We start from the raw sequence: 23,689 nt of genomic DNA, 5'->3' as shown, positions 1-23,689 counted from the left end.
AGGGATGAGAAGAAATCGACGAACTATCAAACGCCTATTAATTATTATCGTGATATATACTCAATGGAAGTTGCGCGTGAGACGATACACGAGGCGACGATACACGTTGATCAATCACCATGCAAACGGATAACCAATTGGACATATCGATAAGCTTGTCGACATTTTTCTTGAAGAACGTGGGCGTATGGATGTCTGATAATTCTGATGAACAACGCAGGATGAAAATGTTATTCATCTACACGATTTGGATGTTGTTTTGCGGCACGATAATCAGTACGAGAGATTTGTATTTCACGTTGCTGTACAACGGCGTGAGTATGTTCAATTGTTTCGTATCTTTTACACGGATAAAATTTAAGATTATCGCGTGATTTTTAAAAATTTAAAAACTGAAGGATTGGATTATCTGAACAATATATAATTGAAGTGGTTTTTTTTTGTGATTTTTGTGATTTTTAAAAGAGAAAAATTTTGTAAAAATTTATTAATTTTGATTAATAATAATGATTAATATTTTCTTTTAGAACAATTTGACAAGGATGGATATAAGAAAATATAATATTTGAATGGTTTATAACATATGATACTTGTGTTATTTCATAATTTTTGCTTTTTTCTTTTGTCATTATTATTCATTTTCTCAAAACGACTCGTTTCAGGATATTCTTTACGCTATGACGAATACCATAACTACGATAATGGCTTTAATCAAAATATGCATCATACTGATGTATAAAGGGAAATTTTTAAATCTAATTGTGTACATGCAACAAAATTTCTGGAACGTTAATTACGATTATCGTGAAAAAGAAATTTTGGACGATTGCAGAAAAACATGCATTTTTTTCATCTCCTGCGTCACCACCATTGGCATGTGCACCGTGATGTCCTATCTAACGACACCGGTCATTAGTGGGTTTAAATATTTGATTAAAATTATCTAAAACACTATTTAAAACTCTTACTCGATTGACTAAATTGTCAAAATGCACAATCTCTATCTCTATTTCATAAATTATTTCATAAACTTAATTTAACTTAAAAAATTTGAATTGTATATACAATTTAATAAATTATCCTCATAAAATTTGAAATTCTTATGTACTACAAATTTTTATATTTGTTTTATGAAATTTCCAAAAATATCCTATCCTATAGAAAAAAAAAAGCAAAAAGTTTGCACATTTGTTACAGCACAAAATGGAAGTAATGAATCCGAGAGAATGTTTCCGTTCAATATATGGATAAATTTGCCGCTAACAAGGACGCCATATTACGAGATAATATTTTTTGTCCAAGTAATTTAAATTTACATTATATTATTCTTTTTTAACGATCGAATAAATTTCCAAAAAATTCTGAATTATATTAAATGGAGTTATAACTTTCTTTTATTAAATTTATCAAATTTCTTTTTTAATAAATGAATAATAAATATCCACTTTTGTTCAAAATGAAAATATAAATAATTTAAATAATAATATTCAATAAATATTTCTTCATTTTCATAATAAAGGAAAAGAAATACGTGTCGTTTTTCATCTTTCTTTCTTTCTTCTTTTTTTTTTTTTTTTTTTTTTTACAGGCGGTATCGTTATATTATATTGGAATCTCCTATTTTTGTTTCGACAATATTTTCTGCATCATGGCCGTACACTTGGCCGGTCAATTTCGCATACTTCGATATAGGCTTATGACATTGTGTGACACGGAGCACGATATACGCGAAAAGGACTCGCAATCGACATTAGCAAAACAGATGTACAAATTTTACGAGCAATTTAAGAAATGCGTCCGATATCATCAAGCATTGATCGATTACCATCAAAACCTTGAGAACGTGTACACCATAATTACGCTTGGACAAGTGTTGGTATTCAGTGTATTAATTTGCCTATTCGGATATCAAGTGTTCGTGGTTAGTTAATTTATTTTTATCAAATATTCCATAATTTTTTAAAATAATTAGGATAGAAGGAATCCAAAATAATTATATAATATATTGTAAAATGTAAATAAAAAAAATGTGATAAAATTTACATTAAATTAACATTATTGTAGCATTTATATTTCGTTTTATATAAATATAAAACTTTATATAAAGAACAATTGATAATTTAAAATTTAACTAATTTGAATTTAAATTAAAGAGCTCATTTTGAACAAAAGAAAAGGAAATATTATATTCGTAATGTTGTATAATTATTAATAATATGTAATTAATAATTGTTTAATAAATACTTCAAATCTTTGAATTACACTTGCACAATTTTATATTCTACATATAAATGAAAACATATTTTTTTCTTCTCTTCTAGGCTACTGCTTCTACAGCGAGACGCTTCATTTTCGTATTCCTGTTAAGTGGCTCGATGTTTTTATTATTCATGTTTACCTACAGCTGCAACGATGTGATGGAACACAGTGATAATGTCGCTGTAGGAGCTTACTCAGCACTGTGGACAATTTTGCCGATGGACAAATTTGGGAAAATGCTTCGAAACGATTTGATAATGGTGATTAAGCGATCCAGACGAGTTTGTTGTCTGACTGCGAATGGATTTTTCCCTGTATCGTTGGAAACTTATACCAAGGTAGGTATAATCACAACTTCCTTTTTTTTTTGTATCATAAAATCGAAAACAAATTCACCATAAATACATTAAGAACAATAATTTTTAAATTAGAATATTTTTCATGTTAAAAATTTTTTTTGAATTGTATTAATTTTTTGGAATATTTATTGTGATTACATGATACAAAATGAATAATATATTTATGCTATATTTTTCATAATGATATTGAACAAAAATTTAAATTTGAAAAAAAAATATTTAAAGATGTCGGTTATTAATCCTTATTAAAACAAAATTGTAGTTTAAGAAGTGCAATTGTAGTTTAAAAATCATTAGAATCGTGAAACATTGTAGTAAATTTTTTCGTTTAAATTATTCATTTACATTTTACAGATTTTGAGCACAGCGGTATCGTATTTCACATTGCTGAATAATCGCGTGGAAAACGCGAATGACTCATAAATTACTAAAAACTCGTTAATAAAATATCTCGGATCGAACGTTGTACATTTTCCATTAAAAAAAAAAAGAATAAAGTGAAGGTGGATAATTTATATGAAATAATGGATAACATTGTTACATTGGTCATTTTAATAAATAATCATTATTGAATCGTATGTGTATTTCTATGTAAATACATATTTTTTTTATATATATAAAAAATATAAATACAAAATATTGGAACATTCAAAATCAGTGAAATGAATAAAAATGAATTTTTTATTTCGATCAAAGAGTATATTTTAAATCAATATTCCTCCAGAAATAAATATTTTATTTAATTACAAATTTAAATAATTCTATTTAATATTATTTAAACAAAAACAAATAATATTCTGCTTTTTATACAAATTGCAAATATACAATTACATTCTTACTCACAAATGCAATAAAAAGTAATTGAATTTTTACCTTTCTATCTTCTTTCACTTTGCATCAACAGAACAAAACAAGAATATATTAATTTTTTATTTAATTGCCAAATTTAAGCTACATTTAACCAATATTTGATGAATTATAGATTCCCTCAATGATTATAGCAAACGATGAAATTTAAAAAACATTTAAATAATAAAAAAATAATTTAAATAATGATCCATTGATTTAGTATAACTTTGTTCCAAGTTTATAAATAAGGTGATGTAAAACGTACCTCAAAATAATCATGATAAGTTACTGAAATATTTCCAAATTACTTTAACTTCCTATTAAAACACTTTAAATACATAAGACAGATAATTATCCAAAAATGCAAATACGGATTACTTGCCTTGATGTGATCAACCTCAGAACGAGGTAGGGAACAAAATAACGAGTAGAATATACTTCCCTTAACTGCACCTATTCATCGAACCACCATGCGTGATAAAATAATCAACACGTGTCGAACAACTGGTTGTGTATTCCCAGGAGGAGAAAAATAATCGTGTTTTCCTTCAAACATATGTTACAAGATATCGATAAAAAGGATTGTATTTATTTCCATCATTGGAATGGAGAAAAGAGTATACATCAAAGTAATGTCACTCATTTTCGCAAAAAGCGAAATTTTTATTGAATCTATTAATTTTCCCGTGATTTATAGATCGACAATGAAAAGATTGTCATGAATACGAAACGAAACTTCTCAGATATCTCTCTCAAATTGTCACAATTTTTATTGAAAGCCGTGGGTAGTTGGATAACGCTCAACAAAGCAGAAGAACGTCAAAGAAGAATCAATATGTTGTACACTGTCGCCTCGCATATATATGCTTTATATATTAATATCACCGATATTTATCACAGTTGGGGGGATTTTAACGTAAGTACGAAATTATTTTCCAAAAATTGTTACATCTCTTAGTTTTATACGAATATATAAAGAAATATTATACTATGGATTCATCACAGAATTTTAAGTTAAGATGAAGTACGTTGTTTTGACATTAATGGTTTTTTTCGGTCGTCAAAATGAAGAAAAATTGAAAACGATGCAATTAATTTTCAAGAAAATTAGTTTTAGAGAAAGATTGTTGATCGATTTTTTTCCAAAAGAATAGAATTTTTTTCAAAAATATCTGAAAGTTGTATCTGAAAAATTATAACATGGAACATTCGATGGATATCAAACATGTCATAAATAATTATTAAAAAAATTCGTATCAAAAATGTCAAAATTAAATTATTAACACCTAATTTCGATATTTTAGTTCTTATTATTATATATATTATTATATATATTTAAGATATGTACATTGCACAAATATTAATCAAATCTTGAATTTATTTTTGCAGTATTGTATGTTCATAATATCTAACTTACTAATAGTCATACTATCGCTTTCTAAGTTTATAATATTAAGCTTTCGCAGAAGAGAATTTGTGAAAATAATAATATATGCTCAGAAGAATTTTTGGCATTTCAAATATGAAAATTACGAAAAATTACTTTTCACGAAGTGTCAAAAGTTTTGCAACTTGTGGACCATAATCGCATACTTCTTTGTACAAAGCTCTATTTTTTTCTATATAATTACACCATTTTACGGTGAGTAAATCACTGAACAAAAATTCTATGCATTTTAATAATCTTTCTAAGAAATTTTTTTATCAATTAAAATAACTTTATATATACTTAATAAACCTTAAATCAATCCCGTTGCAGTCTTAATGCACAAATTTCAGAAATCTCTCTGAATATCGTAAGATTTTAATATTAAAAAAATATAAATCGATATTAATTTTAAAAGAAACAATGTTACAGAAATGAATGTTTTTTTAGTGAATCATGGAAAGAACAAATCAGAAAGAACACTTCCGGTCAGAATGTGGATCGATATACCGTTAAGCACAACACCATATTACGAATTATTGTTCGCCTCGCAGGTACTATACATCTTTATTTATATGATGCGAAATGCGACAACATCCATTTATATTTGAAAATGATTAACACATAATTAGATTTCTAGAACAGTGATTCTCTTATCTGGTATACGAAATACAGAATTAGATAATATATGGATAATTTATACTCTAAAAAATTTTTTCAAATTTCAAAAAAATAACAACCCTATATATATCTTAAATTAAATATAGAATATCGAAATCTAATTTCTAAATTCGTGAAATTCGAATACGAAACATTGCAAGATCTTAAAACTCTTAAAAAAAAAAATTAAAATTTAAAATTCAAATTCAATTGGACTACTATTACTTAAAAATTATATATTGGACTACTATTACTTAAATTCATATTATATTTATATAAATTATTTTTTACATAGGACTTTAAGAATTCCAAATAATAAATAGCAAAAAATTTCTCGAGAATTCGAAACATCAAATGTGTTCTTTTATTTTAAATTCTTATATTGTGATAATAATATTGATTCGATAATGAGAAAGAAACATTGGTACCGAAGCTTAATTAATTTTCAAAATTCGAGGCAATTAGGAAAAATTGAAACCAATTTTAGTCTCAATAAGTACAATATTTTTATTACATCAAAATTTCAAATTGACCAAAAAATTCAAAAAGTAAAATGAGATATGGATTATTACCTTATAATCCACAAAAGTTACAAATGTCGTTGGATGACGGACAGATAGATAATAGACTGCAAGGACCATAGGAATATAGAAAAAGAGACACTATACACTAACAATTACACACATTACTTACGGATGACATCCCCTTATTTGGATTAATAGTTATACCTAATAGCGATAAATAATACTAGTGAGAAACAGGAACCGCCTAGCGGCGTAATCGGTATTACGAGTCAATATTAAGATCGTGGTTGAATCATGATCATAGCCGCCTAGCGATAACTATATTAATTATTATTGATCAATATCAATATTATAATAAATATATATATATAGAACGTAACTACGAATTTTAAGAGAGAAACATTTAAGAATTACTCTTGAAAATAATTTTCAATGCAATTTTCGCCCTTAAATAAATCGTGGCGTAATTGTTGCCAATAGAATTTCCCAATTTGTATTCGTATAATATGAGAACTGCTGTTCTAGGATCGTTGTGAATCCAGTTAATATTATAAGAGGATTTTGACGATTTTCTATCGATGATCTAATGGAAAATTATTAATTCGTACAGTTAATAGCTCTACAACAAATAGGTCTGACTTATTTGAGTAACGATAACTACTTATGCGTATTAAGCATGCATGTGAATTACCAGTTCCGCATATTGCAACATCGAATGCTCACCATATGGTCGAACATGAAGGAACAGAAGGATATCATCTCTTACACGGACAAATATTACAAAGCTTTAAAGAAATGCATAAAACAGCATCAGTCGTTGCTCAAATATTGCGAGAAACTCGATTATGTTTACACGTTGATGATTTTGAATCACGTGATTGTGTTTAGCTTGATAATGTGTATCGCCTTCTACGAAATACTTATAGTACGTATAATTTCTCTTTACAAAAAATGTATATACACATTTCAATGGATTTTCTTATTTAATAATAATCTCATGAACGATCCAATTAACAAAATTTCAACAAGAATTTCCAAATATTAATTTGTAAGACAATTTTCAATTGTTTATATAATTACGTTTATATAATAAATTTTAAATGTACAAAATATCTAGATAACATACAAAAAAGATACAAAATAAATATAATGCTATTTGAAGAATAAAACAAATTTACATAATAATAATAAATAAATTATTCTCAATCGATATTTTGCGTACCAACTTTTCTGTATGTTTTCTAGAATCAAGTTTTTTAAACGTATCTGTATATTTTATAATAAAAATATAAAGATCGCAAAATATATTTCAATTGTATTAAATTTTTATATTAAAAATAATGTATACAGGCAGACGTACCTCTAACGACGCGCTTCATTTTCATTTTCTCTGGGATTGGTATTTTTGTTCACATCCTTTTTTTCACGTATATTTGTGACAAATTGATAGAAGAAAGTGGAAATGTCGGGTTGGCGATGTATTCAGGCTGGTGGACGACATTGCCAATGAACAAGACTGGAAAAATGCTGCGAAAAGATATAAGGATGATAATGATGAAATGCATGCGGCCATGTTACCTCTCCGCTGGAGGATTTTTTCCTGTTTCCTTGGAAACGTCTACTAGTGTAAGCAATCTCCCATTTATTAAACGATAAAAAATAACATATTGTTAATCAAATAATAACAATAATAAATAAATTTTCAAACAATGAATATTTTACTACGTAGAAATTTTTTAGAAAAAAGATTGTTATTAATGATGCTAAAATTTTTGTTGCAGCTTATAAGCTCTACCGTGTCGTATTTTACTCTCTTGAGGGAATCTATGAAATAATATAATTTACACAGATTTGTTCAATCTTTGTGTTCAAGTAATTAAAGAAAAAAAAAATTAATTTTTATCTTTACATACATCTATAAAATTAATCAATTAATAATAAGTATATATCAGTGTAATATTTTTAATCAATTATTAATACACAATGCACACAAACTTTATCTAACGAACAATGTACAAAAGTTTTCTCTAATCTGAAGGATTAAAGAAGATAAATTTTTAACACAATTAAAAAAGATAATTGTACAATTCTAATTTTGTCATTCCACCCTATTGTAGTATTCCACTATAAAAATCTATATAAAAAAATCACTTGAACAAATCTCCAAAAATAAATCTTGATTATAATCACCATAATCTTACCATTATTCTATGATTCTATACCACTTCTACAATCCTCTGCACAAGCATAAGCGCTTAATCAACCAAGGTAGACGCAATACTATATCTACCCCTCGCATCAATCCCACCTTCTCTCCCCCCATTATCATGCCAATTGTGTTCCATTCCCTCGTCGAATCATGAATAATTTACCCCCGTTACGTTGCAACGACCACGTTTCACGCGAGATTACGTAAAGATCCTTTAAAAAGGATCGTAAGCAATGCAACGATCGTGATTGGCATTTTCAAAAAGATTGACAGATCAAAGCGTGTGACGAGGATCAAAGGCGTCATCGTGATCAAGCGTGAACTTATTATTCGCATTGAAGTAAAAGTCATTCTTTTTCCTCGGCCATGCGATCGACTCAAGGCAGAGACATCTCGATAATTTGGACGAGTTTTCTCATGAAAATAGTTGGATTGTGGTTGGCCACCGATCGGGATGAACAACGTCGAAGGGATTTCGCATTGGTTTACACAGTTGGGGCGCTTTTCATTATCGTGTGCATCGGTTTCAGGGATATTTACTTCACTTGGGGAAACTTTAGCGTGAGTAAAGTTTCTTTTCCCCGTTAGAACGAGTGTTTACGTTTATGTTAATTGACGAGAAGAATGTAATGAAAATCAATGGTGAATAATAGGACAGCGTTTATATCTCTTGCAACAATTTGTACCTGATGATCGTCGTGCTCAAGGTCGGTGTGTTGTACGCTCACAAAATGCAGTTTTTCGATCTGGTCACATTCACTCAGAAGAATTTCTGGCGCCCGTATCGCGACCCAGAAGAGAAATTAATATTGGCCGAGTGCAAGAGGATTTGCACCATTTTCGTCGTTGTTATTAGCTTTTGTGCTCAAGGCACTTGCACCGGTTACATGATCACTCCGATAATAGGTATTTTCAATTTTCAACTTTCAAAAAAAAAAAAAAAATAAAATTATACAATTTTTACACAAAGACAACATTAGTCTTATTTTTCAAGCAAATATAGGAAAGAACGAATCTAACAGAGAATTGCCGTTCAACCTGTGGGTCGATTTCCCTGTAGGATTGTCGCCTTACTTCGAGATCCTTTTCGTCATACAGGTGAGAATTCATCCGTAATTTTTCTTCTTCTTCTTCTTTAATTCTTCCAATTATAAAATAATATTCGAATTTTGGAAAATATAATAATTTTCTCTCTAATTTTATCGTATAATATCGTATAATATTCGAATTTTGGAAAATATAATAATTTAATTTTGTATAATAATTTAATATAATAATTATTTTAATTAATTTATTTAATATAATAATTTAATTTAATTTTCTCTCTAATTTTATTATGTAATATCATTCGCATGCAGATACTTTGCGTGTACCACGTCGGCGTGTGTTACATCTGTTTCGACAATTTACTGTGCATCGTGAATCTTCACGTGGCCAGTCAATTTCGCATACTGCAATACCGACTGAGAAATTTGAACGTCACCGTAACAGGCGAATCTTGTCGCGCAAACGTTTGTTACGCAAAGTTGAAGAACTGCGTGATTCATCATCAAACGTTGACAAAATATTGCAAACAGTTGGAAGATATATTCACGATAATCGTGCTCGGCCAAGTTCTATTCCTCGCTCTTGTGATATGCCTCGTGGGATTTCAATTATTTCTGGTTGGTATGCAACTGGTGTATATCGATCATCGATTGGAACGCAAAATGGATATCTAACTTGAATTCAAATTCAATGAATTAATTCGTTGGATTTATCGAATAATAAAAAGACAATTTCTTTTATTCATTTAATCAGAATTGTATAACTGATATTTTTCTCAACGAAATTTTTATTCGGTTTGTAAATAAATGGTGTCCCAAAATTCAAATTTAAATTTTGCGCCATTTGTGCGAAAGAAAATGGAGCGCTACAACAATTTTTATTGTTCAGTTCAATATTTTAAAAATAACGAAAGTTTCTCGAAAAAAATAGTCTTCAACGATGATTGGGGTTCAGAAAATCCGCGAGTGATCGTTGAGAAACAAATGCATCCACAACGTGTCACATAATAAGCCAGTTTTTCGTGCCTAAATCACAAGATATGGGACGACAGACCATACCGAGAAACAATTCAATTACTGCACGAGTCATTTAATTTCTCATTTTTGATCAAAATTGGCCGGCCAGATCCAAAAGTGTGATTTAACGCCGTTATACTTTTTTCTTTTTCGCAAAATAGTCGTGGAAAATTTCAATAAAAGAGAAGTAGCTATTCGATACATAACTTTATGAATCAACGAAAAAATTTACAATTTTTAATCATAAACATGTATTTTTTATCAAAATTAAATTAATTGAAATTCTTGAATTTTGGCAACACTGTTTATTTTCATTCAACAAAGATGTTACTATCGATATGACAAAATAAATCAATTTTATATCATTCGAACAGATGGATACACCTGCCTCGAGAAAAGTCAGTTTAACGTTGAATTTTATCGGTACTCTCTGCCAACTTTTAATGTTCACGTACAGTTGCGACGATTTGATAAGAGAGAGCGTGAAAGTGGGCAACGCTATATTCTCGGGCCCCTGGGCGGGGTTGCCGATGGACAACGTTGGACGAGTTCTGCGAAAAAATCTGATAATTGTCGTGACGAGATCGCATAGAGTTTGCTGTTTGACGGCCGGCAAATTTTTCCCCGTTTCCCTCGAAACCTCTACCGCGGTAATCACGGCCATATTTCCAGATTTTTATTGTTCAAAAATATTTTTAGACAGTAACAACGTTGCATCCCTTGAGATTCGATGATTAATTTTCTTTGTTAATCAGGTACTCAGTACGGCAATGTCGTACTTCACGCTGTTGAAACAGTCGTCCCTAAAGATGGAAAACACCACGTAAATACCACGGAGTGTAATAATAAAAGGATTTCCAAAGTAACGAAGAAAATTTCATGAAGGAACTTTAGAGATCTTTCCCTGGATCGAACGAGATTTTGTGAACTTGAAAAATTAAAAATACGGTCAAAGAGAAATGAATGAAGGAAAGAAACAAAAAAAATTGGAATTCCATTTTCGCAGCCGACATATCAAGACTGATAGTATAATAATATTATACTAATACTTCTCTCTAAATAGTTTCTTTTTCTCTTCAATCGTCGATAAAAAATAATTATTATCCAAAATTATTATTATTATTATTATTATTATTAATATCTCATTTTGTACATTTGAAGAACAATAGTTGAAAAATTGAAAAAAGATGAGAAATAATTTTTAAATAAAAAGAAATCCTCCTCAAATTTCTCTCTCGTGTGTGTGTGTATATGTGTGTGTATTTTTAAATTTTTAAAAAACTCACTCAAATTCTTGTACAAATTCCATTGTCATCGTTTGTCCACAACAATCACAAGTTGAATTACGCGTGTACGTATTCTTCGAGCGATCCCAAGCAGCAAACTGAATTACTGAACCAACGGATACAACAAGAGTTACACTCGTATAACCGCACACTTCCCCTAGAATCGTGCATAATTCATCGATCTTCTCGCTTCTCCTCGCGTGCGAGAGTGGCAATCACAATGACGTATAGAACAGCCAATTGTCTGGATAAGATGACTGATTGATACGAAACGAAAGTTGTCAAGAGAGACAGTGTTATATAGCAGTGATAAACGTGACGTTTCGATCGATCGATCCTCGTCGACCACGAACAAGCCCCGTCATTGAAGATTCAGAATGACTTCGAAGAAGATTGGTGAAGATCTCTCGATCACCGTCATGACTTTTTACATGAAGATCGTTGGATTTTGGATAGCGAGCAATTGCGTGGAGGAACGTCGAAGAAATTTGACTCTAAGTTATACGTTCTTCGCTGTTTTCTTCGCAGTGGCGACCGAGACCAGAGATCTGTACTTCACCTGGGGAAATTTTAGCGTGAGTCGAATTTTTAAATAATGCGATATTTTTTTTTTTTTTTGATAATTTAGAATTTTTTTCTACTAGTAAAAAAATATCCAAAGGACGTCTATTTGAATTATTTGAATTAATATATAAGAACAAGTTGCTAGAATTTTCTTCTATAAGTAAAAAATATTCAAAGAATGTTTATTTGAATTATTTGAATTAATATATAAGAACAAGTTGCTTAGAATTTTCTTTTATAAGTAAAAAATATCCAAAGGATGTCTATTTGAATTAATTGAATTAATATATAAGAACAAGTTTAGAATTTGCTTAGAATTTGCTTAGAATTTTCTTCTATAAGTAAAAAATATCTACAGGATGTCTATTTGAATTATTTGAATTAATATATAAGAACAAGTTGCTTAAAATTTAACTTTTATAAGTAAAAAATATTCAAAGAATGTTTATTTGAATTATTTGAATTAATATATAAGAACAAATTGCTTAGAATTTAACTTTTATAAGTAAAAAATATTCAAAGAATGTTTATTTGAATTAATTAAATTAATATATAAGAACAAGTTGCTTAGAATTTTCTTCTATAAATAAAAAATATCCAAAAGACATCTATTTGAATTAAATTAATATATAAGAACAAGTTGCTTAAAATTTTCTTTTATAAGTAAAAAATATCTACAGGATGTCTATTTGAATTATTTGAATTAATATATAAGAACAAGTTGCTTAAAATTTTCTTCTATAAGTAAAAAATATCCAAAGGACGTCTATTTGAATTATTTGGATTAATGTATAAAAACAAGTTGCTTAGAATTTAACTTTTATAAGTAAAAAGTATCCAAAGAATGTTTATTTGAATTATTTGAATTAATATATAAGAACAAGTTGCTTAGAATTTTCTTCTATAAGTAAAAAATATCCAAAGAATATTTATTTGAATTATTTGAATTAATCGAGTACGTGTTATTGTTTGGTTACAGGATAGCATTCTGATCATATGTAATCTTGTAACGATAATTCTGGTTTTAGTCAAGATTTCCATCTCGTTAATGTACAAAAAGAAGTTGCTCAAGATGATACAATACGCGAAAACGAATTTTTGGAATTTAAAGTACGACTTGCACGAGCAAATAATTATAAATACGTGCAAACGTTACTCCACTTTCTTCGTTTGCACTTTCACATTATTCTCTCAGGGGACAGTCTTCTCTTTTGTAATAAGAGCACTTAAAGGTAAGACAATTTAATATTAATAATATAAAATAATAATAAATTTTAATTTCTGCTCTGATTATAATAAAAAAAATAAAATAATTCTAACTTAAGTAAGTTATGAGTAATTTTATCAAATTGTTGCAGTTACATATGATACACAGTACAAAAGTAAGGGGAAAAATATATATATATATATTAATTTATCTTTTAGAAAATGTAGGGAAAAATGAAACGGAGAGAATACATCCATTTAATTTGTGGCTCAGTGAATCATGGTACATGACACCTTATTTTGAAATGGTGTTTATTATAGAGGTATTAAGATATTATTTTATAATTTTTTCTCTAAATTTAATATAATCTTCTTTTATACGCTAATATTATAAAAACGAAAAGAATATGACACAGTTATAATATTGTTCTAATAATTAATAATTAAATTAATTATACAAAAATAATTTATTAATATATAATCCAATTAAAAAAGAAAATCCATATGAATATAATATTGAAAATATTAAATTTTATATATTTATCCAATTATTATATATATATTTCTTTTTTACCCAATAGATATTGTCTTTGTATCACGTTGGCGTATGCTATCTCTATTTCGACAATTTTATGTGTATTATAAATCTACACATTGCCGGCCAGTTTCGCATATTGCAACATCGATTTTCAAACGTGTGCAATGAAATATGCGAAAAGTGTTACCAATTTTCGGAAAAATCACCCTATAGTATATGTAAATACACTAAGCTCAAAACTTACATTCGACAACATCAAACGCTTATCGAATATTGCAAAAAACTGGAAATAGTATCGAATTTCATAATATTTGGACAAGTGTTGCTTTTCAGCTTGTTAATATGCCTCGACGGATATTTAATACTTATGGTCAGTATTATTTATATTTCATTCAAATTTATACATAATTTTCTTTGACACTTGATAGATATTTATATCGATTTTCCAATTTTATCTTCCTTATTTTTTTTCTTTTTTTTTTTTGTAATTATATATAAAATACTCGAAAATGGAAATACATAATTTCAATCACATTTGCTTCTACTTTTTATTACGTCTTAACCATGATATTTATAATGTAATTTCTAATAGGAAGACACCTCTCTTATGGGTCGTCTAATTTTCACGTTTCATTTAATAACTTGCATGTGTCAACTACTAATGTTCACCTACAGTTGCGACTGTTTGATACGAGACAGTACGAACATAGCTAACGCTACGTACAACAGTTTATGGTCGTTCATGCCGATGGATAAATACGGGAAAATGTTGCGAAAAGACTTGATACTTGTTATCATGAGGTCGAAATCACCGTGCTACCTCACCGCTTTGGGATTCTTCCCTGTCTCGCTCGAGACGTACACCAGCGTAAGTTTCATTCCTTCAAAATTTTACACAAAAGTTAATATAAGATTAATTTGATAATAAATTGATTTGTCTTAGATTCTAAGTACAGCTATATCGTACTTCACGTTGCTGAGAAATCGTGCGGAGCAAACAACGATAGATATGTAAATAAATCGAAAGATCGTTGTTATGCCTGAACGAAATAAAAGAAGTTTCTTTCTCATCTCAATACATTGACAATGATATATTTTACATAATGATTAAATATAAAAATGTTATGCAATAATATAGAGTGTTCCACTTTAATAAATTCAATTTCAAAATTCAAAGAAATAACGAAGAAGATTCATACGTTTCATCTGGTTCGAAACTCATAAAGATTTTCCTTTACACTTTTCGTTGATATTACACGAGAAAATAAATAAATAGAAAAATGGTTAACGATCAACTGTTGATTTGCGAAAACAATTTAAAAAGATATCTTGGAATTGTTCAAATATTAATTAAACATATTATATACATTTACCTTGTTATACACACACAGACCAATTGGATCAAACTGCTCGAAATTTGCATTACGACATTTTCCACCGAGATCAGAGAATTACACGTATACACATACACACATATACCTCTCGAAGCGAGTCATTCGCGGAATGAAGCTGTATTTCAATTTTTGCCATCGACGAGCAGGAATAATCGATAAGAACAGTGACCGGCGGCCACTATATTGGCAAACGAGGCGCGACAATCACGCCTCCCTTTTGAATCATGCATAAACAAATCGATACGAAACGATTTTCGTATCCTCCCCCCTGCCACGTATATACATTTCACCAACGTGTCCAATGACAACATCTAATGACGGAGTGTCCCGCAACATCAAAGTGATGTCACTTCAAATCACGCTCGCCCACAACTTTTCGAAAGATTCGTCGAATCTGTCGGTCGTCGCGTGACTTGAAAAAAAAAAAGGAAAGAAAAAGAAGAAAAGGGGATTCGAGATCGAGAAGGGGAAGGAAAAAAGGAAGGAAAGGATTATTATTATTGTTATTATTATGCACGCGACACCGTACTCGGATGTTTCCATCGATTTGTCGCAGTTTCTATTGAAACTCACGGGTGTATGGATGACGGTGAACGACGGTGAGAAACGTCGGAGGAGGATCGCTATGGCGTACACCTTCGTCATCCAGGTTTACGGCTTGTATCTGAATATCGGTGACATTTATCACAGTTGGGACGATTTAAGCGTACGTATTGGGGGGGGGGGGGAGGAGGGGGAAAGGAAATTAAAAATTATAGAATTATAGAATTTTGAAAAGCAACGGATTGAACGAATTTTATAAAATGATTTCTACGATTTCTTCTTTTCTTGTTATATAATAATTGTTTCCTTTCCAATCTTCCGCAAAGTGGTTTTATATTATATTTTAGTTTTTCCAGAGGGATGAATTAAAGTAAATAAAGATACAGATGATGGAATGATATGATAATTGATTAAATTCTTTTCAGCATTGTATCTTCTTGACTTGTAATACGTTGTGCATCGTGCTGGCGATGTTCAAGTGTTTGATATTGTTCATCCGTAGAACGGAATTCAAGAATTTAATTTTGTTCGCCCGGCAGAATTTTTGGCACTTCAACTACCACGATCATAACGAGAGGATACTTTTCACGAAGTGCCGGAAATTTTGCACGTTGTGGACCTTAACCGCGTTCTCGTTCACTCAAGCCTCTTTGACTTTCTATATAATCACGCCAATATGCGGTAAGTGTGCAAATTTATCAATGAAACAATATATTTACATTTTATCCAAATGGTCAATTAAAAATATTCAAGATTCTTCATTCGAGTAATTAAATAAATGTATAAAGTTCAATTGAATTTACATCGATTTTGAAATGGATAAAAATTAATTGATCGAATAGAAAAATTAGAAAAAAGTGTTTCAAAATTCCCGCGTTTTTCAGCGAATATCGGGAAAAACAAATCAGACAGGATACTTCCGTTCAAAATGTGGATCGATTTCCCATTAAGTGAGACGCCATATTACGAAATAATGTTCGTCATCCAGGTATTTCATATTCTTTTCAAAGTAATTTAAATTTATGGAAAAATTACTTCGAAATGCAATTTAATATCGATCATCTATGGATGAACATATTTTTCATATTAGTGACGGAATTTTTAAATACACAATTAATCCTCCAATTTTTTAAATACTTAAAACATTCATCGACCAAAGATCCTTCAAATTCGAGAATAAAATTTTAATTTAAATATAATATATAAATATATATATACTTTTTTTATAATAATCATTACCTTTGCAAGATATTAAAAGATAAAAATAGACAGATTATCAATATAATTTGATGAACATAATTTTATGGTAAATCAAAAATATTCAAAATTCTTTGTTCGAGTAATTAAATAAATGTATAAAGTTCGATTGGATTTACATCGACTTTGAAACGCTGAATGGATAAAAAATGAATGGATAAAAAATATCTTATAAATTGTGACCAATTTAAAAAAAAAAAAAAGAAAAAGAAAGATCTTTAAAACGCGTAATATTTCCGTTAGTTACTTACAGTGCAACAAATAGGTATCGCTTACACGTGCAACGACAACTTCTTATGCGTGTTGAACATGCACGTGGTCTGCCAATTTCGTATACTGCAACACAGATTATCGAAACTGTGGTCGATAATTGACGAGCGAACGGATAAAATCAATTACGCGAGCAAGTGTTACGAAGCGTTGAAAGAGTGCATACGACAGCATCAATCGTTGATCGAATTCTGTGACAAGCTCGAATACGTCTATACATTACCTATCTTCGGCCATGTTGTGGTGTTTAGTTTGCTAATGTGCTTCGACACGTACGAGATATTTCTGGTACGTATCAACAATATAGATTTGTTTTTATTATATCGAAATATCAAATTTTGACAATTGATAGCATTATGTAATCTTCTAATTGATAATTATATGAATTATATAATTCGTTCAATTTTAGAATAGAGCATGCACGATTGAATGTGATTTTTCACAATCAAAAGAATAATATATATTGAAATTAATATTTCTCTCTTGTTGTTTAATTAATCGAATGTAACAATTTTGTTATCAATTTCGTTCCAATGTCACATTTCTTCGTTTCTTGTTTCTTAAATTTTGATTACAAATATCGTATCTTCGAAATTTATTCGTCGAAACAATAAACACGAATAATTACGTTAATCACGTTAAATAATAATAATTTTATATTATATATTTTATATATTATATATTATAATTTTTATAATTATATATTATAATTTTTTTATAATTATATATTATATATTTTTATTTTTATTTTATTAATATTTTTATTAATATTTTATAATTATATATTATATATTTTTAAATAATAATAATGTTATGTACTATGCACACAGGCAAACGTACCTATTTCGATGCGTCTCATTTTCTTTTTCCACATGGTCGGTAGTTTCATCCATATAATTTTCTTCACGTATATTTGCGGCGGATTGATAGAGGAGAGTTCGAATATCGGGTTGGCAACGTATTCGGGATGGTGGACAGTGCTGCCAATGGACGAAACCGGAAGAATGCTGCGGGAGGATGTGAAGGTGATGATAATGAAGTCCATACGACCGTGCTATCTGTCCGCTGGTGGTTTCTTTCCTGTATCCTTGGAGACATCCACCGCGGTAACCAACATTCAATTTCCTGCAAATATTATATTTTTTTTCAAAATATTATTCAACATTTGGATTAAAATTTTTTTTTTTAAAAATTGGCACTCGAGATCTGAGATTTTATATTTTATCGTGAAAATTGTTATTAAAATTGTTAATAAGTTTGCACATATCATATCTTGTAACATATTATCGTATTATTTATTAGTAAATGGGTGACTTTTGACCAATTCTTATGGCATTTTATTTTATTTTAAAACAAGAATTCAATTAAGAAAGAAGGACGATAAATTAATATTAATTATTTATATTAATTATTTATTATTATATATATGGAAGAAATGTAAATTTCTTTTATATGCAAAATCAAAAAATTGTAAAATATTAAATTAAAATGATTTATTAAATTCTTGTTGCAGCTTATGAGCTCTACATTGTCGTATTTCACCCTCATGAGGGAATCATCCAAGGATAAATAACTCACCATACACGTAATACGTACATTGATTTATTGAATAATAATATATATATTTTAATCTTTATAAATAAATATTAATATTTGCATAAAAATTAATTACATGGAATAGAAATAATGCTTGATTTAACAGGTTCTTTATATCCAGTGACATTAAATAAAATAGTAATCGAAAAACTTATAACGCAAAAGAAAACAATTAAGAGAAGATCATTTCTTACCAAAATGTAAAATAATTTAAGAATTTTTAAATTTTTCTCCTATTACATTTGTAACCTATAATATTTTTCAATCTTTTAGATACTTCTTCTCTCAGTTCTATCTATATTATAAATTTATTCGAAACGATCGTATGAAATAATGTTCACGATAATAAATAAATATCAAACATTATTAAAAGCTAATAAAATCGATACAAATATAATTCTAATCGCGTGATACGTTCACACGTCACTTGTTGAAGCGTATCGCATCGACTGATCTCGTTTCGCTCCAAGTCGGTGTCACGCGTCGGTGTCATTCGTTTAATTATGCATCCCATCCCTCGAACAAACCTTTATTTCCCTTATCACGTAACACTCAATATCACCCAATCCATATCCAATTCGAGACAAAGAAACTTAAAAAAAAAAAGAAAGCGATGAATAGTTGTCAACGTCAATCGACAAGTAACGTCTCGCATTACGAAGTAACACTTTCTCGAGGAAGGAAAGGGAAGAGGGAAATGGGGGAAATTTCGAAAGGGACGAAAATTGTCGCGAAAGTCGTGACGCATTCGAAAGACTCGCCGCGTGGCAAAGATTTCGCTTTGTCGATGACGGCATTTTTAATGAAAATCGTTGGTCTCTGGTTGGCCAAAAACAAGCAGGAACAACGTAAACGCCATTTAACGTTGATGTACACGGTGATCGCGATTTTGTTCGGCGTTTGGGTCCAGTTTAGGGACTTTTATTATTCGTGGCCCAACTTCGGTGTAAGTAATATTTTTTAAATTTGTAAAAATTTCGAAATTTATGGTAATGTTGATAGTTTATTTGATTTAAGTTTGTAGTTAATCGTAATAAATTGTTCCTTCGATTTATTATATAATGATAATGTAAAATTATAAAAATTTAAAATCGTCAAAAAAAGTTTTGAACGTATGTTTTAAATTTCTAAAAAAAGAATAATAAATTCTACGAACTCTACAATTTTTTAGTAGATTTAATTTTGATCGAATTTTTGAAAAGAAAAAAAATATATACACATCAATATTATTTCTTTTTTAACTATAGAACTGTGCTTATACAGCTTGCAACATTCTGTGCCTGATCATGGTGTTATTAAAGTTGTTCGTCCTGTTTGTGCATAGAAAAGAGTTCATCGATCTTCTCGTGTACACGCACGAAAATTTTTGGCACACCAATTATACGCATAACGAGCTGTTATTGCTACAAAATTGCAAGAGAATTTGTATGTTGTGCATCACTTTGATCAACGTCTGCGCTCAAGGCACGATCGTCAGCTACGTGTTAACCCCTATTGTGGGTAAGTTTCTCTTTCTTTTCTTTTTTCTTTTTTCAAATTATTCTAAATAACAACATAGACATTTTAATCTTTCATTTACGAATATTTACGTTTCGTTCGTTGTTACGATCGCGTAAATATTCGTAATAGAAAATTTAATAAAAAAAAAAAAAAGGAGAGGTGATTATTGAATATTAGATATTTTCGAATTACAAAAAGAGAAAGAAAATAAATAGTATAGTAAAATTTAACGAGTGATGAAATGATTAATACACAGAATCGCGTATTTGTATTTTAGAAAATATCGGAAGAAACCATTCAGATAGAGTTCTTCCATTTAATATGTGGGTTGACCTACCTACGCTATTTGTATCACCGTACTATGAAATATTATTCGTGCTTCAGGTACATACGTAAATACGCACTTTCTATATAAAAAGCGAACGAGCTTTTACAAATTCGATCAATTAAAAAATAATAACAATAATATTTATATCCAAGTATATAAATTATTTTTTAAAAATAATTCTTTAAAAAAATTTTTTAAAAAAATTTAAAGGAATCGACCCTTATTTTCTTTAAATTTAAATCGAAGAAAGATGAATCTTTTGTCTTTATCTTTTATCTAATAAAAAATTTAATAGAAAAAAAAATAAAACAGACGAATATTCTGAACGTATAATGAAAAAAAAAATCATGTGAAATTTCTCCTAGGTACTTTCTTTGTATCACGTCGGTGTATGTTACATTTGCTTCGACAACCTGTTGTGCCTGATGAATCTGCACGCAGCCACCCAATTTCGTATTTTACAACACAGATTATCGAATCTGGGTAGCGGATGGGATACAAAGCGGTTCAACAAGATGGATAGAGAAACGAGATGGTCAAGTTGCATGGAAAATTGTTACGAGACGTTCAAATTGTGTGTCAAACAGCATCAGGATCGAATCACTTATTGCCAAAGGCTGAACGATATATTTACGATCATAGTGCTTGGCCATATACTTGTCTTTAGCTTGTTGATGTGTCTGGTCGGTTTTCAGGTACTTATGGTGTGTATCTCTTTTCTTTTAAATTAATCTTTCAATCGAATCTTTTCTCTTTTCTTTATTTTTTTCTTCCATATCGAATAAAATTAACGTGCCAAGAATATTATATAGATAAAAAAATCAAAAATTTAAAAATTATTCTTTTGTTAATTTATTTCACTTTTCTCTCTTCTTTATTTTTTCTTCCATATCGGGTAAAATTAACGTGCTTTTCTCTTCCCCTATTAAGACCAAGAATATTATATAGATAAAAAAATCAAAAATTTAAAAATTATTCTTTTGTTAATTTACTTCACTTTTTTTTCTTCTTTATTTTTTTCTTCCAAATTAAATAACATTCGCGTGTTTTTCTCTCCCCTCTATTAAGATCAGAAATATTATATAGATAAAAAAATCAAAAATTTAAAAATTCTTCTTTCGTTAATTTACTTCATTTTGTCTCTTCTTTATTTTTTCTTCCAAATTAATAACATTTCAAATTAATAACATTCGCGTGTTTTTCTCTCCCCCCTATTAAGATCAGAAATATTATATAGATAAAAAAATCAAAAATTCAAAAATTCTTCTTTCGTTAATTTATTTCATTTTTTTTCTCTTCTTTATTTTTATCCATATTGGGTAAAATTAATGTATCTTTCTCTCCCCCTATTAATATCAGAAATATTACATAAATAAAAAAATCCTGAAAAATTGTCATTAAAAGGGTAAAGAATTCTGTTCATGAGAAAAGATATGGTTAATAGGCAAATTCACCACCAACGAGGCGTCTCATTTTCGTGTTTCACATAACGGGCAGCCTGTGTCAATTGTTGCTGTTCACGTACAGCTGCGATTCTCTGATACAAGAAAGCACAAATATCGGGAGTGCTGTATACTCTGGCCCTTGGATATGCCTGCCAATGAACAGGATCGGCAGAACGCTGAGAAGAGATCTGACAATGGTCATAATAAGATCGAGAAAGCCTTGCTGTTTGACCGCCAGCAGATTCTTCCCCGTCTCCCTGGAAACTTGTACCACGGTTAGTAACTTGTTCGAATAAAGAAAAGAAAAGGAAAAGAATATTTGATTTCGTTAAGTAGTTGCAATTATATAGGAGAGAGAGAGAAAATTAATAAAAATAATTTAGATTGAATTGTAATGTTGATCTTGAGACATCTTTGGAGACATCTATTCCAAAAGCTCTTCGAAAGAAAAATTGTAACTTTGGAAATTTGGTTTCCAAAGATGTTTTCAAGAATACAATTGATAAACAGACGTATAATTTGAAAAATGTATGAATGTCAATGAGAATTGAATTATCTATAGATATTAAAATTGGATATATTTTTATTACAGGTACTCAGTACAGCGATGTCATATTTCACTTTAATGAGGCAATCTTTTGCCAATTGAATCGTAGAATATGCATAAATGTGATAAATGATGATAGATAAAAAGATAATATGATAATTGTAAATCAATTACAAAAATTGTGCAATAATTAATATATTCTGTTGCATTCTGTATCTTTTTATTTCATAGAATCTCCCTTTAAAATTATTATATTTAAATCTTCATTTTTAAATTATTATTTTCATATAATAAATTTCGAGTTCAATTTATTTTTTAAAAAACATAAAAAGAAACTTATACGATGTGTCATATCGTGCAACTGATAACATTGAACAAGAAATAAAATTTATTACAAGAGCTAAGTTAATAAAAATTATCACTGAATGAGTTCACAATGTTCTAAAGATTTTGTTAGAAAAATTTACAAAAATTTCTTTGAATTCTATTAAAATGCTGGTACTCATGAGATCAATGGACTAATCTTTTGAACAACACTCAAGAAAAATTCCTAGAATCAGGCTGAGGAGCTGTGCCACTCACAAACTGTTTCCAATAACTGTTTATAATAATTTTTCTCAAGACTCATCATTGAGATTGGAAAATGTCATCTCACGTTCACGCTCCAATCAAAGTTTAATGATGTTTCTAAAAAACATCATCCTGTACCATTCAGTGTCTTAACAACGTCTTAACAATAATTTCTGAAATGTATACACACCTTAAACTGTATTCACTAATTGTAAATACATGTCAAAATATTAAAATCGAATATCTAACACCAATCATAAAATATAATCACTCGAACAGTGAGAAAAAAATACTAA

At 29.2% G+C, this 23,689-nt stretch overlaps 4 protein-coding genes across 4 annotated transcripts; all 4 read left to right on the top strand.

The window, feature by feature from the left end:
* The first annotated feature begins 106 nt into the window (after positions 1 to 106).
* Positions 107 to 14,958, top strand: LOC122715636. The gene is made up of 12 exons (XM_043937976.1): positions 107 to 314; positions 663 to 915; positions 1,198 to 1,301; positions 1,589 to 1,921; positions 2,322 to 2,597; positions 2,973 to 3,030; positions 5,326 to 5,447; positions 6,753 to 6,951; positions 13,625 to 13,728; positions 13,987 to 14,313; positions 14,536 to 14,811; positions 14,887 to 14,958. Exons 1-12 carry the CDS (start codon positions 120 to 122, stop codon positions 14,956 to 14,958), a joined length of 2,319 nt encoding a protein of 772 aa, XP_043793911.1. The 5' UTR covers positions 107 to 119.
* Positions 3,726 to 8,193, top strand: LOC122715696 (odorant receptor 30a-like). The gene is made up of 6 exons (XM_043938067.1): positions 3,726 to 4,383; positions 4,857 to 5,109; positions 5,344 to 5,447; positions 6,688 to 7,002; positions 7,428 to 7,703; positions 7,859 to 8,193. The coding sequence occupies exons 1-6, from the start codon at positions 4,186 to 4,188 to the stop codon at positions 7,910 to 7,912; spliced, it is 1,200 nt and encodes a 399-aa protein (XP_043794002.1). The 5' UTR covers positions 3,726 to 4,185; the 3' UTR covers positions 7,913 to 8,193.
* Positions 14,959 to 15,848: 890 nt separating the features above from the next.
* Positions 15,849 to 19,051, top strand: LOC122715684 (odorant receptor 30a-like). The gene is made up of 6 exons (XM_043938056.1): positions 15,849 to 16,043; positions 16,306 to 16,561; positions 16,765 to 16,868; positions 17,381 to 17,695; positions 18,238 to 18,513; positions 18,921 to 19,051. The coding sequence occupies exons 1-6, from the start codon at positions 15,849 to 15,851 to the stop codon at positions 18,978 to 18,980; spliced, it is 1,206 nt and encodes a 401-aa protein (XP_043793991.1). The 3' UTR covers positions 18,981 to 19,051.
* A 237-nt stretch (positions 19,052 to 19,288) lies between these two features.
* On the top strand, positions 19,289 to 22,925 carry LOC122715681 (odorant receptor Or2-like). Its single transcript, XM_043938052.1, has 6 exons — positions 19,289 to 19,949; positions 20,251 to 20,503; positions 20,781 to 20,887; positions 21,197 to 21,535; positions 22,276 to 22,551; positions 22,869 to 22,925. Exons 1-6 carry the CDS (start codon positions 19,617 to 19,619, stop codon positions 22,923 to 22,925), a joined length of 1,365 nt encoding a protein of 454 aa, XP_043793987.1. The 5' UTR covers positions 19,289 to 19,616.
* The last annotated feature ends 764 nt before the right edge of the window (positions 22,926 to 23,689 follow it).

The sequence above is a fragment of the Apis laboriosa genome, unplaced genomic scaffold, assembly GCF_014066325.1.
Source record: "Apis laboriosa isolate Shangri-la unplaced genomic scaffold, ASM1406632v1 scaffold39_cov144, whole genome shotgun sequence".
Taxonomy (NCBI): Eukaryota; Metazoa; Arthropoda; class Insecta; order Hymenoptera; family Apidae; genus Apis; species Apis laboriosa.
This window is presented reverse-complemented; position numbering and strand designations above follow the sequence as displayed.